Source organism: Venturia canescens, chromosome 11 (assembly GCF_019457755.1).
Source record: "Venturia canescens isolate UGA chromosome 11, ASM1945775v1, whole genome shotgun sequence".
Taxonomy (NCBI): Eukaryota; Metazoa; Arthropoda; class Insecta; order Hymenoptera; family Ichneumonidae; genus Venturia; species Venturia canescens.
Window position 1 is genome coordinate 3,597,905 of NC_057431.1, and position 19,707 is coordinate 3,617,611.

Here is a 19,707-nt window from a genome sequence, read left to right on the forward strand (position 1 = left end):
AAATTTAAATCATATTTTTTTCGTACTGTTCCATAGCAGCATTTGATAGCGCGAGAACTCTAACAATATTCTTTTCCTAGAAAGCATTGCATGTAATATAAGAGGAAAAAAACAATTCTAAGGATTTGCCAAGAGTCAGGTTGAATATTGATTTTTTTGTTTGGGCGCAAGCTTCGTAAAACGATTTGTCAATTCGATGAGTGCGAGAGGCATAACTGAACATGTAACACTCGCTGTTCTCAGAGACACTCGATATTTTGAGAAAAGAAAAATTACGCGTTGCAATGACTAAGAGAATCCATGCAGCAAGATTTCTACCAACCACAAGGCGTAAATTACTTTAATCAAAGAGTATGAAAAAGAAAAAATATGTACTTTTCGTTTGAGTTGATTTAGCACTTCCTCCAACGTTTGCCTCAATTTATTGACATCGAGCTCATGTTCATGTCGTTTGTGGTTAAAGCATTTTTCAGCAGGATCCCATCCTGTCCGTCAATCTCTGTAGTGCTTATTTTGATGTCAACACCTATCGTCATTGTATAACTACCATTGAATGTGTTGTCCACAAACCTCAGCAGTAACAAGCTTCTTCTCACACCTGTAAAACCAAATTCATACAATTAACTCTGTTTCCAAATTTGCGCATGTTTTTTTTCTGCCACTCAACTCCAAATTATCTTATGGGAACAGAACTTTTTATTCGCCGCAAAAGTTATTTTTCTATAAAAAGTTACATACACCGCCAATTAGTTTGTCTACTATTTGTCATTGTTTCTATATCTTCTAATGCTTGATAACCCCTTCGTTTATATGAGGGAATCACATAGAGGACAGTGATGAATTTTTCTTGAATGCAATGCAATTATTTTTTCTTCCTACCAATTACTCAAGTTTAAAAGTTAATTGAATACAATAAACTGTGCTTTTACATTAAATTGCAAATGGTCTTTGTAATTTAATTTATTTGAGAAAAACTTCGAGTTTCGTGGCAATTTTATAGACAAATTCAATATTGCACGTATATACGCGCAAAGAGCAAAAGAGAGAGTGAGAGAGGAAACTGGGAGACTGGGGGGACAAAATTGATTGGGTTAGCGAAACAACACAGGTTGAAAGATTTTCGTGCTTATTCACTGAGAGACTGTCTACTTCCATGTCACGTCTAATAATCTACTGTTTAGCTCCGACCCAAACGATATGAATGATTGATATAACCTCCTCTTCCAACATGCGGCTGCCACCCAACATGAGATACACCACTTTATCATCATTTTTATCATCTTCTTTCATATCCAACGATTTTCTAAACTTTTTGTAACTATCAAGAGCCGCTCGAGGCATAAAAAACACCAATTCATCATTGAATAAAAATATTACTCTACAAACTTTGCTCTTGCCTCCTAACAAAAAGTCTAGTTCTTTCGACTAATCCAAGTTCATGAGCGCAAAGCCAATCAATTTATTAAATGTTTTGTTTTTCACCTGGTGTACAGCCAGAATCGATATCACCGATGTATCCAGGTGGATCAGAAGCACATGATTGTAAATCGAGTCGAGAATTCGAGTTGTCCAATGCATGAATTTTTACAACGCACGGATTGTCACAACACTCATTCAAGAGAGCTTTGTTGGAAGGGCAATCGGTGTTGCTACATCCTAAAAAAAGACCTGTATAGTCTTTAGGCAACTCATGAATTGCCAGCGTAGCTCGGAGAATATTCGCAACGAAAGGCATGATGATTAATTCGGTACCACTCGGCTTTCCTGGCGTGGGGAGCTAAAATTGCGGCGAGCACGCTGGGACGCAGATGTCTTACACGCAAATGCACTTGCTGCATTCTTAGTCAGATCGAGTCAGGAACTGCGTAAAAATATTGAAATTGAATTTGAAAAGTTTATGAAAAACGACTATTCCCGGGTCTGTAGTCTGTATTTTCATCCATTTTAGATGGAAATATTCGTTGCCGATATCTGCGTTCTGCAGCATGAAATTTTTTTCTTGCACTGCACTGCGCACACTCACTGCGCACACCGGAAGTGCGTCGTTCTAGGGACCCTAGGTTAAATCAACTAATTATAAATAATTTAATATCAATTAAAATATTAACTCTCGAACGATTTTCTTTCACTCTCAATCTCTCTCAAACGATTTTCAAGCGATTAAAAAAAAAATGAAACGTCCAAGTCCATTATTCTAGGAGATAAAAAAAATGGGGGCCAGCTTCACGCTAAAAAATAAAATCATTTTTGCCAAAAAAATAATTACTCTCAAACAATTTTTTTTTTCTCTCACACTCTCTCTAACGATTCTCAAACGATTTGGGTTAACGAAAGTTTAAAATAATTAAATAAGGGGGCCAAGTTAACGGAGGTGTATCTCAACGCATTCTGATTGGCTCACTCCATCTGACAGACCACGTTTGAACTCCTAAACGTATCCACGGTCACACTCCATGAACGAACGTAACCACGCTCAGACTTCGTCAACGTATATATGTACAACCATCTGTCAGTTTTTGATAGCATCATGAACAAACGTAGTTTCGACATAACAAAGTGCGGTCTAAATTTAATTTTAAAAAATGTTTGTTGTTTAGTAGAATGCATAATATTTATTATTTTAGTAAAAATAGTGATGTGGTGTCATAATATTAAGAAAACCGGTCTTTTAGTGAATTAAACCGGTATAAAAGCGGCCGCGCAAATGTAGTCTGTGATCCGTGTGTTTTTGGGTGATGCAGATTTTATTATTTCGTTCGATTGGAAATAAGTATTAATTCCTTCAATTGAACCAGTGTGCGAAGGATATTGTCCAGTGTAAATATATCGTCAGTTATAACGTGGTTATATGTAATGTGTGTAATTAGATTATGTATACGAGTTCGTTTTGATAGTTGTGTGGTAACGAATCAGCCGGCGTTTGACGTTACGAAGGCGCGACAAATGTAACGAACGTTCGCATAGTTGGTAAATAATATAAACTTGATAAGTCAAATCAGTTAATCGAAAAGAGTTCTAAAAGTTCAAAGTTGTGAGGAAAAACGTGCGTCAACCTATAATCTCAAATTTTCTTTTTGATCTGAAATGACATGGTTGATAAATAATTAATAAAACAAAAACACACGGAACTGTTAGTATGATGTTAGAAACTTCAATTGAATAAATGTTTTCTAATTTATTTCTTCTGTCATCATTATTTTTGAATATTCCCATATTTTGCTTCCTATTCAGTTTGGCTCTGCTCTTTCCGATCCTTGTTTTGACTCCATCGGTTTGCAGCAGATTGATACATAATATTAATTGGTTGCCTAATATGTGTCCTATGATTTTCTACTATTTCTTCATGCTGATTGTGATAACGTGATTCAAGAGGTTTCCAGCTATGATCATCAAACGCACATTTTGTACATCAGATTCTCAAAACAGTTTCTGGTCTTGATATAAGTGTAGTTATTCTTTTTCCACCTGGTCTGTCGAGTAATAAATTTTGAAACTTGTTCCAAAAAGTCTTTGGATGCTTTTTTTGCTGATAATATGAAAAGTCGTATCTTCGGAATGCGGTAGGCAAACACAAATTTTGACAACAATACTTATGAAATGACGTGTATGTTAAGTATTCCTATTCTACAAACTGCAAATGTGGAATTATTAGTGAAAAGATTCATTACGATAAGTCTACAGTTGCTCAGTTTTGGATGCGATTAAGTATAATACCTGCCAACATCATGGAAACCTACAGAATTTCTGAATATTATGTGCGCTATGTCATTTTAATGTAACATCATGACTTTTAACAACTTTTCACTATAATACTATAGATTTGGATCATTGAAATACAGCAAAAATCTGCAAACTATAAAATTTATATACTGTGCCATTCATTTTACTTTTTGACGCTCACCGTAACATAAATATGAAGTGAAAAATTCATTAGAAAAGTCTTCAATTGCTCATTTATGGATGGATTTGAAATTGCTGTCTTCCAAACTAATTGCGCAGATACATTGAATCGCAGCAGATACCTGCGAACTTTGAAATTTCTGTGGATAAATATGTGCCAAGTATCACTCCCTATCTTTGATTATGGTAATATGTAATGGAACTTAGTTGAGCAAGTTTTAAAGTGTTTCTTTTCAAATAGTATTGAAGTTTGTATTACTGCGGTATGGAGCGAATACCTTCAAACTTTCATATTTTTGTGTCGCAGCATTTGTGCCAAACATTCAAATTATTTACTCCAATCGTAGCATGTAATCTGGAAAATTCATCACAAAGGTCTTCAATTTTTCTGAATTTCTTAATTTTCATTTTTCTATTCTATTCTGAATTTTTACATTTCTGAATTCATTTCTAAATTCTCCTGAAATTGTTTTTCTCCAAAACCAATGAAGGTACCTTAAACGTTTTTGAATTCTGTTGCTCTGTTGAATTAAGTACGCTCAATTTTTTTTGCTTCTTTGAGTTCTGACATAATAAATGTTTCCGGGTGCCTTTTTTCGGCCACTGGCATACTTTGGAAATATATTTCATCGGGGGCACGTTTTGGATGACACGAAAATATCTAGATTCAGAATGCAAAAGCGACATTTAAAAATGGACAATTCTGTTGGATTTGTTGTGTCTTGAATTTGATCAATCTTTCCTCTTTTCCTTTCTTTTTTCTAACTTTCTAACGTTATAAGCCGAAAATCATATCTCAGCCCGCAACACGTATTTCGGCATGCTCTTGGGTTGCCAATAAGCATAACATATTAAAGTATAAGGAAAAAAATCGCCAAAGTCCAAGGATAGACCTGTGACGAAATATTTCCAGTACAATTTTGACGAAAAATAGATCTTTTTTCGTGAAAACCAACGTTATAAGCCGAAAATCATAAATAATTTATAGAAATTGAAACTAAAATCCTATAGTCATCTGAACATAAATAAGGAACTTTCGAGAAAAAAGACGTGATATCAAACCATAAACTTCTCCTAGGAAAAAAAAGGTTGAGACAAGTATATTGAAGGTCCCTCGTTTGCTGATAATTCCATCCATAAAAAAAACTTGAAAAATTTTTTTTTTTTAATTGTAAAAAAAATTATTTTGCAAAAAAAAATACAGAACAATTCGAAAAAAAATTTTCAAATCTTGAAAAAACATTATCTTTGAAAATAACTAATCTATATCTATTATTTAAAGTGTCAAAAGAATCAAATAACAAGTAAAAAATAAAAAACCGAAAAATCATGCTTGAAATCATTTTGGAAACCGATGCCTCATTCTTCTTATTTGATTCGAACAACTAAATCAATTGAAAAAATTCCATCTAATTTACGTGCAGCATTAAAATTTATGATATCAATCGGTGGACAAGTATTTTATTAGTAACTCCAAATTTTGACATTATTAAATTCTTCTAAGAAGCTTTTAAATCCAAAAAAATCACATGAAAGCTAGTCATTTGTTACTCTATGGTGCCAGAGACTTATAAGAAAATCGATTCTTCTCAGACTTTCAGGATCCTCTGGTATTATTCACAAAATTCGACGTCGATTGGATCGATACAAATTATGTTTAAATATGTGTTAAAAGTACTTGTCCCGCCCATCACTTTTCGTTCAAATTGTTTATCCAAATAAAAATCAGTGCTTGTCTAGAACTGATGAGTCACAAGTATTCATGCAGAGGGAATTGAGAGAATTATATTCAAGTAATTGTTGCTTAATTGCACTAATTTAATAAAAAACGGAAACAAATTATTTCGCAATATACAAGGGATATTATTGTGCATCGATAAATGAAAAAAATTGTACATAATACATATGTTTTAGCTTCCAAAATAACTCTCCAGTTTATATTCAATAACGGCAATTTTTACTTCCCACTTATTCTTCCAGCGAACGAATTCCATTCGGAATAAGAACTAACTTATATTATTATTAAGAACATTAAATTAATAATGAATAGCACTTCAACAAATTTTTAACCAGATTATGCCGTACAATTTCGTTTTTTTATGATTGATTTTTTATTGAATGAATAGTGATGGGCCGGACAAGTACTTTTAACACATATTTAAACATAATTTGTATCGATCCAATCGACGTCGAATTTTGTGAATAATACCAGAGGATCCTGAAAGTCTGAGAAGAATCGATTTTCTTATAAGTCTCTGCCACCATAGAGTAACAAATGACTAGCTTTCATGTCATTTTTTTCGATTTAAAAGCTTCTTAGCAAAATTTAGAGTTACTAATAAAATACTTGTCCACCGATTGATATCATAAATTTTAATGCTGCACGTAAATTAGATGGAATTTTTTCAATTGATTTAGTTGTTCGAATCAAATAAGAAGAATGAGGCATCGGTTTCCAAAATGATTTCAAGCATGATTTTTCGGTTTTTTATTTTTTACTTGTTATTTGATTCTTTTGACACTTTAAATAATAGATATAGATTAGTTATTTTCAAAGATAATGTTTTTTCAAGATTTGAAAATTTTTTTTCGAATTGTTCTGTATTTTTTTTTGTAAAATAATTTTTTTTACAATTAAAAAAAAAAATTTTTTCAAGTTTTTTTTATGGATGGAATTATCAGCAAACGAGAGACCTTCAATGTACTTGTCCCAACCTTTTTTTTCCTAGGTATGTTCTATATAACAAACACTCGCGAACCGATTGCGATGAGCGTAAACTAACCCACATGGTTTTCACAAAACTTACATAACATTTTTTTTTTATAGTCATATAAGAATTTTGAATCGAATTCATACAGCTCGCACTATTTCTCCGAAATTTTATCATTCAGATCGCTGTTGCTATTAATTTTCTCATGCCATCAAAAACTGACAGATGGCGATGTACTATAAATCACTGTGGGCTCCCGAAGCTTCTCATCACCGCCACTACGCGGCTAAATCCGTCGAACAGTTTCTCGTAAGCAGAAGGTTAGGTCTGCGTTTCAATATAACACACATCGCTCTGCGCCTCGACATCCACAGCGCGTCTAGGGCACGGTACGAGTCACTCAGCCCTACTGATGAGTCTGTGACCGTACCGGAGACGAAACGCAACGATCCCATTCTTTTCGACCGCTACGCACTGCGTAGGGATCTTCTCTACCGACCTAACCATTCCTTAATTACATGGAAACTCCTCGACGGTACACGATTTGTGTTGGATTCGGGCCTGAACGTCCCCACGGACGCGCCGGGCACACCGAGTCGCTACATCACGTCAAAGTCACTATATGTCTGGTTTTCGTAATACTGTATGACACCACATACCACTATTTTTAATAAAATAAATACATATTTAACACTTTATTATATGAAAAATATTTTTTTGTCACCCCGCACTTCGTAATGTCGAAAATCCGTTTGTTATAACATCAATAACTGACGGCTGACTGATAGCCTTTATATTCATAAACTGTATTCCGCTGGAACGGTACAGCAAGTGTCCTGACCAATCACAACTCATTATTTCTGTAGCCGGGGTCCCGGGACCCGAGCTTCCATAGAAATGGGTTATAGCTGACACAGTGAATCCATAGATGTGTTAGTAACTTTTGCATAATATTGAGCCCGTGCAAAGTTTTTTCTCAGCAATTACGCCACCGATCGTATTGATTTTGGGCGCAATCGAAAGAGAATTTCTTAATTAGCTGAAAGTTCAATTTTCAAATTGCGACATAACTCCTGAGCTTCACAATTCAAGAAAATGACATGTCAATTTTACCCCCACCACTGAAATTTACTTTATTCAGAGATAATATAGTCTCGGCGAGACCCTCGGGCCAGCAGACGACAGGGCTGTCAATGTACTTGTCCCGAGACTCTACCGAGTCTCTTGATAATGTACTGTTAAAAACGCCAACTGCGACATGATAGCTCGCAATGCATCTGAGCTAATCCGAGGAATGTATGCGAACAAAGCTGAAAGGAAATTGATAGAAAACTCTAACTCCTTCACGTTAAACGATTTGCGGTATTTGAATTTCAGCAAAGTCAGAGTGAAGAAACAATTCGCTCTTGAGACTTCTGAGTGTTATAACTAATAAACTAATTATCCGACAGGGCCTGGATTTTTCACAAAGGAAGTATCTATCAAAACCTACAATCGTACAAAAAAAAATGATTCATCTTTAAGATTAGCGACGAAAGAAATTTTTGAAAAAACGCTACTTTTTAATGTTTTTTTTAAATTTTCTCCGTTAATTGTTAATCGATCGGGTCGTTTCAGGGCTCATTCTCTTCGTATTTTTGTTCTCTACATTTCGTCTATTGTTTGCTTTCTCATAGCTCCATTGGTTTTCGTTTTATAAGCGAAAAACCAAAAAAAATGCGTTTTCTTTCACTAATTTGTTGATAACAAATAATAAGATCATAATTTTTTGTCCACAATTATTCAGTTAAGTTTGGGGACCATTACGCGTGTGATGGCACTGACGGCTTTCAGATTAGAAATGAATCACAGTCTGAGGAATTTAGAGCTCCGTTTCCTGGCCTAATACTGAAACGTTTCGTTATTGCCACGTGTGTCAATCGGGCAGCTCAGTCCCGGGGGGGGAGGGGGAGGAGGAGGATTACGAAACAACAAATGAGAGTGAGATGGACTCTGAACTCTAAGATTTTGCTTGATTGGAATCATTTTAATCGGCAGTCAGCTCCTGTCTCGATTTTCACTGGTCGTAGTAAATGTTCCAGGGAGCAGAAGTACTTTCATGTGTACGAGATCGACCCTTCATCATAGGCATTCAGTGAATGCGAGAAAGAGATCGCTGCTAGAGGCACAAAAAATACGAGGCAAAAGAATCACAATTTAAATAAAGTCTCAAAGAGTGGAGTTCTTACCTTGAATGTGGAGTATTACTTGATAGGAAGTATTACTTGTTGAGTATTACTTGATAGAAGGCTTCGTAGTATTTTATCAGCTCAATTATTAACTACGGAGTTCGAGATCCGAGAGCGCTTATGAGAAGAACAGGATTATAAATGAGCAAACCTGTTGATCGACACACGGGCGTCCCGCGTTGGTGTGCGAGTGGCTCGGAGTCACTCACACACGTTCTTACCTTATCTCTCGTTCGCGAAGGTCTCACACGTTATGCCACACAGACGCGAGATTCGACGATTTTAGTTATGATTATTGTGGCTCAGGACCCGCATGGCTCTACATGCAAGGGAGAGAGAAGGGCGATGTGAAATGAAATGCGAACACCGAAATATGCTCTACTGCTTCTTTATTCAAGAAATTACGAAGTTACATGGAATAAAAGAACGCATTAGCGTATTAAGATATTTAGAGAGTGCTTTCGATTTTATACAGATAGAAGAGGAGCCCGAAGACGCATTTTGAATTCGGATTTAAGTCTTTTAGCTGTTAAACTCCCGTGAAGCGGGAGGTTCAAGGCACGAAGAGAGGAGATTCTCTGTCTGTCTGTCTCTCTCTCTCTCTCTCACTCTTCTCACGACGTGGGCTGTACTGTATGCTAAGCTGGACGAGAGGAGGCCGAGTTCTCTGGTACTACGAGAGACGAATTAAGAATTCGCTCTGAAAAAATGACAATTTTAAATTTTCGAATATTTTTACGGGGCTAAGATCCGACGGAAGAGAGGCTTCCGTACGCTGTGTCGCGGTAAACAAGAGCAAGATCGTAACGTAGGGTAGAAAGGTGCGCTGTACGATTTGCGGTGTAACTATAAAGTTAAGGGTGGATTTCTCAATTTGCGAATCTTTTGTACCGGCCTACCTACGGTCACTTTCTATTGCCAAGTCTCAAGGTCTGGCATCCAGTGCAGTACTGGGGCTTTCCAGGAGACTTGGGTCCTTACCACGAGCTCAGGTGGATATTAGGCTGGAGCAATGCTCGAGAAGTTGGAGCATTACCTTTTGGTGAAAATTTTGTTGTCGAAAAGATCATTTTGGCGATAGAATCACCCTTATGTAGACACGGACCATAACCATCCCTTCTACCGCTGGCCGGTAGTTTTCTGGGTGGGATGACGTCGAGAGTGGTGGACTGCTTGGCTGTTGAACCACGATGATTGTTTCGCCTCCATTGTTGGAATCTCGCGATTATTTGCAATTGTGGAACTGGGATTTCTCGAGGTGTATCCGGGATTCATGAGAAGTGGGGAGTTATTATCGTTGATTTCGGGCGGCCACTCACCTGAGTTGGGCGTTCGCATAGTGGTCACCAAGCGGGAGATGGAGGTTCGCATGAGGTGACAGAAGCGTATCAAATAGTGCGGTGTCTCCAGAAGTAATGTAAGTGGGATGGTACAAATGTTTGCGCGCTCTCCCGTTCTCTCGCATGCCGAGGCCACTTGCCCGAACGCTATCGCGTACGATCGGTTATTGATGTGATGTGCCTTTTATTTCCCTTCTTACACAGTGTGGCGTCTCGTTACAATACAGACACATCAAATTTCTAAATGTGTTAGTAGCTTTTACATAATCCTATGCAATAAGCCTATGCAAAGTTTTTTCTCAGCAATTACGCTACTGATCGTGTTAAATTCGGGCTCATTCGAAAGTGATTTTGAAAATTAGTTTCCAAACCAATTTTCGCTTTACAAAACATCTCCTGATATCTGCAATTTTAGAAAATTACATACCACTTTTACCCCCACCACCACGAATCGTTTTATTCAGAGAAAATATAGTCTCGGCGAGAGCCTCGGGCCAGCAAACGACAGGGCTGTCAATGTACCTATCCCGAGACTCTACCGAGTCTCTTGATAAATTTCGAACCGATAACTCTACAAACAAACGATTGTAGCAGCAAAAGCAAAGTTGTGATTTTTTGTCTTTATTTGCAATTAACTGCTTAATTAACAATGATAGCGCATTTTTGTATATTTTTTATAAAGGACGTCATGCCGAACAACTTTCATGTTTTAAGTTTTTCGATCAGATGCGTTCCCTGAGCACCTTCTCAAAAAATCGATTTTTTTTCAATAATTTTTTATAGCAAAAGTGCAAGTCGGATTTGTTCGAAAACTCAGGGCTAAATTCCTGTAGGTCCAAACACAACCTATAAAAAAATTGGCTAATCTCTTAGGTCTCTTGAATAGAACTTATGCTAAGGTGACTGGAATAATTCAAATACGTGTTAAAAGTACTTGTCCGGCTTATCACTTTAGCCCATCGCTGAGACTTTCTAATGTATCGAAGATTCGTAAGAATCGTGGAAACGATGAATTCTCAACACCGTACTTCTAATAACAATCCTTCAAACATTTTCAAAGGCACAATTGTATTCGTGTACCCCATTCCGATACTCGTAATACTGATACATTGGTGCAGCTAATTGTCACAATGCAGGGCAACAGAAATCCCCTATTTAATGATGAATTTTGAATCTCCTATGATATCTGTGATTCTTTATTGCATCATAAAGAATATCACCGGCATTCTGTGGGATACCGTGATGGTTACATTCACACCAATTATTCTGACTCTTATACTTAGTTGGCAAACTATCTCATTCATATGGAAACTTAACTAGAAAGCATCCAAATTCCTCATAACCTTCCGCATTGTGATAAATTTTAATGACTACCAGCTGTTTCAATACGAACTTATTGACATGCATCTTAAAACCTTGCAAATCCAAAATGACTTCCATTACTTAGCTTTTTTCATGGTATCGCAATGCCTAAGTGTTCAGCATAAAGTGATTCGATGGTGAGGGAAAAAATCGCCTTTTATAGGTTGCACCTCCTACTATGACACTCGCACACATTTTTTTTTAATTTTAGAATCAAAACTCGAGAGCCTTTCAAATCGAGATGATGTCATCATTTTGGAATATTTAAAATGAGGTCATCATTCTGGAATATTCGAAATCACATCATTAATGGCGTCATCATTCTGGAACATTCGAAATTACGTCATCAATGACGTCATCATTCTAGAACATTAGAAATGACGAAGGTTCCAGGTGATGATGTCATCGTGACAATGATTTAGCAGAATACCGTAACGGATTGTACGACCAAGGCATCGGTCGAAAAAAGTACAAAAACGACCGAAATTGGTCGTTTTTCGGTTGTTTTCGGTCGTTATTGTACTTTTTTTACCGATGCCTTGGTCATACAATCCGCTAGGGTACCCAGAACCGGTACTATATGTCTGCTGAGAACTTCCCCGGCTTCGATGTGCATTTTCATCTAAAATTTGCAAGTGTCCCAATTTTCAACACCTTTCAGATTTTCTATACTCACGAGCTTACTATTCATTGTGTCTATTGTTGCACTATTGCAACAATAGCTGGTTTTAAACTTAAAAGAAAGGGTCGTGAATCTCGTACTCGATCAAATTTCCTCATTCTCACAACGAACTATATTTAATTTTCAGGATCTGGGCCCAAAGCCTATTGTCATATTAAATTATTATTAAAAAAAACTGTACGATCACAAAGATAGAAAAACAGAACTTGATTTATTGAAAGAAAGAAATACGCACACTTTTCAAACAGAAAAAATAACAACGTAAAGAAATAAAATAGTTACTATGACAATAACAAAACAAATAGAGTACATTGCATGTCACGCGTTATCATATAAACAAAAACAGTCGATCCAACTATAGGGTGAAAGTCGCTTTACTTCCCAACGAAGGGTTATTTTTTCTATACGATGGCGAAATATTACACGCATTTGTTCCAGTAATTCTCGGAGGATCATTTCAAAACCATAAAAGTCCCCTCTAGGGGAAAAAAATATGGATAAGTACATCGATGTATGATCGCCTGTTTCCGCATGATATCACAAAAAATGTGAAAGAAAAATTTCGTACTAAAAGTTATTTTAAACCGTTACAAAAAATCAAATACACCACTCAAAATCAAAATCCTATATAATGATCCTATATCATAATCCTATAGCACCCAAAGACCTCGCTTGAAAACATTTTAAAAACCGATTTCCCATTCTCCTAATTCCATTCTGACAGAGGAAAAACTGAATGAATTGGAAAGTTGTAACGCGTAGTACAGAATCGTTGTTATTATCGCCATTTAAAACGAAAGGAATTCGGTGTGAATTGGAAGTGACTTTTTCTGATTTCAACAACCAAATTCTCATGGGTTTTTGTAACGATGTATCTAGTTACCCACAAATTGGTTGTCGATAAAATTGGTGGTCAACAAAACCTCCAGATCGGATAGAAACAAAATTTTATCAACCATCGCTTTGTAATCAACGAAACCTCCGCGATAACCAAATTGTGCTAAAATTCCACAAAAATAAAATGAAGAGTTCTTAACTGAGTTCGGCACTCTCGTGCGACAACAATTCGTGAGAGCAGTTTTTGATAGGTTATGTGGCCGATCAGAGACCAGACCATGCAGGCGAAGCAGTGTCGATACTACACAGCATTCAGGCGTATGATGCACGGTCAGGAAATGCTTCTACTTTGCGCGGCGTCGTACCTGAGAAACGAAGCTCACAGCCTGTGCTCACTCCGCTGCAATTGCAACATTTTGGTGCTAGATTGACGCACTCATTCGGCGCTCACCTTACGTTATACTGATACAATCTTGACAGGATTTCGATTTCTTTTGAACGACATGGTCAGATTAACTAGCATGCTCCAGTCGTGCTGACAATGCCGGCTGATTTTAGGACCGAAAGCTGGTTGTTTCGTTCAGCGGATTGTGGTTGAAGTGACCACCTGGTCCAGCGTCCAAAAAGGCATTCGATTGAAGCATACTGGTTGGAACGACCAATTTTTAACCCAGCCAGCTAGTTGTTCCTACGTAACACGACCGACGAGATTTCGATTTATACTGTTCACCGGTGGACAACTTTTTTCCGAAGTACTTTTCCTACCATCGAAATGATTGATATTTGAATTAAAAAAACTTAGGTCAAATTGTTAATATATTGTATTATGATGTCATAATCAATCAAATAAATTTGTATTATCGGTGGCATCTAAAAAAAAGTATTAAAATTACACCGGCACACAAAAAAAAGTTGTCAGTACTTTTGAACGAACCCATCAACAGCTATATATTTCGACTCGCTAAATCGGAATTTCAGCCCAGTTCAACGCCTACACCCACCGATTTTAAGTAAATTTAAAAACCGATAAAAATTTCAAAAAATTGCAATTCCCAGTATTCAAAATTTCTTTCTGACCTACTTTATATAATGCATGATTTTTATGTAATTTGATGCGCTGAATCTGAATTCAGGGTTATCTCAGTTCGTCTACCGCTAAAAATTAAGTAAATTGCAAAAAACCATTAGAAATGTCCAAAAATCGATATCCTAAGTTGACTTAACTTTGGATCATCAAACCGTTGAGTAAATAGCGAAAAACCTCTAATAATGGTAAAAAAGCGTAGCTATGCATAAAAAAAATTTATTGATTTGATTTAGGTATTGTAACGGTACGCTTTTTAGACGTCACCCGCTACGCGTGTGTTCGAGCTACTAAAATTTATGAGCAGGCATGAAATGAACGAAAGAGTGAGAATTTGTGTTTTGAAAATATAATAATTGGGTTTATTCACTGTTTCTTTTGTGTACAAAATTAAATGTGATGCGAATCGTTGGTGTTTTGTGGTGTAAATGAAAATCTCTCCCTAATTTCAATCAATTTGTCCAGTTTATGCGTGGTATCGCTCTCTTATGTAAAGAAACTTGTCCAGTTTTAATTATTTCTGCTCTCTTTTGCTAATTCTTATCAATTCTGGTCTGTGAGCTCAGAAATTAATTCCTAATTTTTTTTCGATTCTCAAATTTAATCAATCTGATTAATTCTGTGTTCCTATACAATTTTAAAGGCTATTGTTGGACTGGCTCGATACAAATCAACTGAGATTGATTAAATTTTTCTTGACAATTAAATTAATTTTTATTTTAATTAGCCCTCGCTTCTAAGAGAATAGTGGATGCTTATGCTCTCAAAATAAATGATTAATGTTTCCAACAAAATAAAAAGGGAAAATTTGAAAATGGTCCTATGCCAAGAATCTTCAGACCCCACGGAATCGCAGGGTCCCCTCCCTCTTTAGCATAGGAAAGATGGATCAAGTTTGAGAATCTTCAGACCCCACGGAATCGCAAGGTCCCCTCCCTCTCAAACTGAATGAATAGGAAATCACCCTCGAATCTTTGGCCTGAACGGAATCGCTCAGTCCCCTCCCTCTTGGCGTGATCGGAAAGGAATCTCACCCTTGAATCTTTGGCCTGAACGGAGTCGCTTAGTCCCCTCCCTCTCGGCGTGAGATTTGGAATATTGTGGGTGGTTTGGTTTGCTGGAGCTTGTTTTCCAGAGTCACTACCTCTGTACTTGAAGCGAGAGCTGATTTAAGAATGGGCTGCCGTGGTTGCTCCACACGGCCTTTTATACTCGTTTGAACAAAGGAATAATAATAATAATTCCCTTTAAAAATAACTTGGACTTCGATTCGCTTAAAAAAATAATCTCCAACCAGAGTTCGATCTCTAAATTCGGGGATTGGATCTCCAATTCCCGCTCGAGCTGTGGTTGGACAAACTTGAGGTTGATTTCCCTCGCTTTTGTGAAACTAATAGTCTTTGTGTAAAATTAACTGCTTTTAGCGAACAAAAATTGTATTTTGCATCTTCAAGTGTAAATAAAACAAGTTTTTCTTTAGTGAACGTTTAATTTATAAATTATGATCATTTTGGACCATTATTTCCCCTAGACCCAAGTGCTCGCTCGTGACTGGTCATTTCCGTTGGAGGCAGCACGCAATTGGAGTTTTCTGGACAAGTTTTACCTGAACTCTCTTTAATTTGTTTTAAAGCTTAATTTTTATAAGTTTTGTTTAATTGAATCTCGCCTCGTATCAAAATGAGATTGATTGTGTAATTTAAAACATAAAATGAAAGTAATTACGAAAGAAAAGAGTTTTTCTTTAATAAGGCAATAGCCTTTACGCCGAGCCATGGAGAGTCGCGTCGAGCGGCTAAGTACGAACTCGCGTGGTGCGGGGTTCAAATGTGATGTTCACGCGATTAAAAAGGTAGTGCCATTTCAGTATGTTATTCGTGTATTGAAATTAATTTTACTTGATTGAGCGAAGAGAAACTGCAAACACCGTGACAGCCTTCGCAGAAAACAAAAAAAAGGCCGTGGATGAAATTGTAACTCTTGAATCAATGGATTTGAAGCTTCCCGATGAAGAGGAAGTCATGGAAGTTGACGAGGTTTTTGAAGGAAAAAGTTCAGCTGACGATGAATTTTTGCCAAATGATGGCAGATATTCTCCGCAAACCTTCGACCAAAAAGAATTGAATAATCTCGTACGAGATTTAGAGTTATACCTAAAGACGGAGCTGAATATTTCCCAGCAGCATTGAGAAAGAAAAATCTGTTCGCTAAAGGAACGTCAGCTTATTCCTATCGTGATAGAGAGGAAAAGTTTCGGCAATTTTTTGCGAACGATAAAGAGAATTCCTTATTATAATGTTAGGATGTAAAAGGCTTGGCTGATGTATTGAAACCTAATTCGTACAAAGATGATGAGTGGACACTTTTTATTGATTCGTCAAAAAGAGTCTCAAAGCTGTTTTACTCCATAACGTAAATACATACGCATTCATTCCAATAGCACAATTGATCAAACTGATAGAGACTTATGAAAATTTGCAGATTTTAGTGGAAACATTAAAGTATTCGGAACATTTCTGGCAAATTTGTGGAGATTTGAAAATTGCAACAATACTTTTAGGATAAAGGGTTTCACATAAAATCTCTGCTTTTTATATTTATGGCATAGTAGGGACAGGAAACAACACTCCGTTCAGAAAGAGTGGTTAACGAGAACGAACTTCGATCCCGGTAGTAAAAACATCATACGAGTACCATGAATTGATTTATCATAATATCGTCTTCCACCGTTACATATTAAGCTCGGTCTTATGAAGCAGTATATTAAAGCTTTGAATAAAGATGGCAATTGCTTCCAGTATTTGAGAAAAAAGTTTCCCGTGAAAAGTGAAGCTAAACATAAAGATGGTATGGATCCCTCTTCGATGAATCCAAAATTCGTAGTTTATTTTCAGATGAAAGTTTTCTTGGAGCAATGAATGATATTAAAAAAGCTGCTTAGCTAAGTTTTGAAAATGTATCTCAAAACTTTTTAGAAAATAAAAAAAGTGAGAATTACCAGAAATTGGTAGACGAGTTTTTGGAATATTAAAAAAATTTGGGTTGCTTGATGAATCTTAAGACATTTTTAACGGTTTTTAGCAATTTCCTTGCTGCTTAGAGATGGACGAGCTGGAATAACGCTGAATTCGAACTGAGCGCATTAAATTACATAAAATTTATTCATCATATAGATCAGAAAAAACTTCCGAATAATGGAAAATGCAACTTTTTGAAATTTTAACGGTTTTTTGAAATTTATTCAAAATTAGTTGGCTGAACCAATTTTAAAATTAATTTACTCAAAATAAGAATTGAACTGGGCCGGAATTCCGATTCTCCGTATCAAAATACATAAGCAATTGATGGGTCCAGTCAAAAGTACTGACAATTTTTTTTTGTGCCAGTGTTATTTATAAAATTAATTTTTTTTCTCACCATGATTATACTCTCATTTAATTTTAGCAATGATGAGGAAGCAAACTTTTTAATTGACAATGACAAAATAGAACAATCATTCAAAATTAAGACTGCGTACTGTTAATACTTGGCGTTCTCTTTTTACTTTTTGAAAGTATTTGTTATAAATATACCTGACCCTAAATTTTTTCGCTTCAATAACATTACCGGTCATGAAAATATTCTTAATTTTTTTATCTCCTCAATTTGGCTTTAAGAAATTGGTTTTGCAAACCAACAATCTCCATGTGCATTTTTGTGGATGTGTGTTGTGACGAACAGTCACTCCTTTTTTATACAACGCACTGCTGCGCCGTTAAAGTACTAAGAGAGCGCTAAACGGATGATCATGGTCAGACAATTGTCGAAAGAAACGGCATTATCTAATTCCTCTACTTTGAATATTTTTTACACACGTGCGAAACCTGCGCCTTTTGAAACGTCGCCCTAGCTGTTAACCAGCACTTCGGCAAAGAGCGACGGGATGTGGTGATTTTACGCGCAGGGCGCAGCAAGTTCACGCACTTCGACCTCACTCATCGATTTCCAATATTTCTCCTAACCCGAGATCTATGCGGAAGGAGGACCACGCGACAGAAGAAAGAGAGTCGAAGGAGAAATACCGTCGGGTAGACAGGTCAACGAAGTAATTGTGGCGTCGGATAAACGAATTTTTGTTAAAGAGCTTTTTTCGTCGGTTAGACGAAGTTTAGTTAAAGCGCCGGTTAAGCGAGAATTGTTTTCGAGCGTCGGATAAACGAGTCCTAGTTTATTGTTACGCTGGTTAGGAAAAATCTACGAGATTTATTGTAATCCGAGAAGAGGAGATTGGCTGTACCTGGCATTGTCACGCGCAACGATACGAGGAAATTGTTATACCGCGCGATTAGCGCACAGCGAAGCGAGAATCGATATATTGTACAGACTTGCGTAATTTGCACGCTGATTGAATAAACCAGGGGAAGAATTTTACACCTCGAGTCCAATTGTTTGAGCAGCGTCTAAGAGGTAAGTTTGAAAGTTCATTCTGTGTTAGTATAAAAAAGAAAAAATTTAAATTAACAGATTGTGATTTGTGCATGCAAGTTCGGTGTGGCCTCCTCACGACTCCCTTTCTCCTCAAGCGCGCGCTAACGCGAAGTCTAAAAGCATTCTAAGCCGCGTATAGTTTATACCACCCTCACAATTGAGCTAGTCGAATCAAGTGCGTGAGCGAGTTGGTTGCAATGTAGTGCGTTTGAAATTATCTTCCGTTGAAAGGTCCAACTTTTTTTTATTAAACTCTGTAATGTAGTGAAAATAGTATATTACACTACAAGGGCAGAAAGTTTGAAATTCCTGCACTGCGCGTCATAATGCCCGAGGCGAAGCCGAGGGCATTTGAAGCGCAGTTCAGGGCTTTCAAACGTCTGCCCGTGTGGTGTATACTATTTTTCTTTACAGCCGGTCGAAAGTACGTTTCTTCCGAAATGTTCATCTATCGATAGATGTTTTGATGCCTGCCCCGACATTTGCCAGCTGGTCGGGGGCAGGCATCAATATAAAAAACAGTAAATATAATTAAATAAAAAGTTCAAACTTGTGCCATTTTTATATTTTAGGTTATAAATAACGGAACAAGTATAAATAATCGAACGATACAATTATTATAGTTTAAAGAAGACTATGTCGAGTCGTCTGGAAATCGTATGAATAAGGTTATGTTATGAAAACAGCGCTAAACTGCTACAAGTCCGGATGGTCCGGACTACGGATTACACACGACAAAAGTTCTCAGCAGCAATATATAATCCGGACGAATAGGCTAATGCTAAATATACGGTAACCGGACGATCAGACAATGCGTTTAAAAAAAAGTGTGTACTTTCATAATGTGTCACTGGTTTTGTTAAATTTATTCCACGCATTTTCATTTTTCGCTACATGCAGTTAACAATTTCTCTATGAATATTTCCCGCTACTATACTTGATTCGATTACATTATTTTTTGTCGTCGCATCGATTTCATCTGGAAGAGTAAATGCATATTATTCGCCCGGTCATGTAGCAGTTTAGCGCTGTTTTGGTAACATAACCTTATTCATACGGTTTCCAGACGACTAGACACGGTCTTTCTCAAAAACTG

General features: G+C 36.7%; 1 protein-coding gene across 1 annotated transcript; it reads right to left on the minus strand.

The window, feature by feature from the left end:
* Positions 1 to 374: 374 nt before the first annotated feature.
* Positions 375 to 2,117, minus strand: LOC122417814 (uncharacterized). Its single transcript, XM_043431617.1, has 2 exons — positions 1,483 to 2,117; positions 375 to 598 (listed from the first exon to the last, which is right to left on the minus strand). The coding sequence occupies exons 1-2, from the start codon at positions 1,733 to 1,735 to the stop codon at positions 417 to 419; spliced, it is 435 nt and encodes a 144-aa protein (XP_043287552.1). The 5' UTR covers positions 1,736 to 2,117; the 3' UTR covers positions 375 to 416.
* Between the last annotated feature and the right edge of the window lie 17,590 nt (positions 2,118 to 19,707).

Bases quoted from the DNA above. Each gene is read 5' to 3' on its own strand.
- LOC122417814 (XM_043431617.1), bottom strand. From the start codon at position 1,735: ATGCCTTTCGTTGCGAATATTCTCCGAGCTACGCTGGCAATTCATGAG. The intron at 599-1,482 runs GTGAAAAACAAA...TTGGTTTTACAG, and splicing joins CGATTCTGGCTGTACACCAG to GTGTGAGAAGAAGCTTGTTA.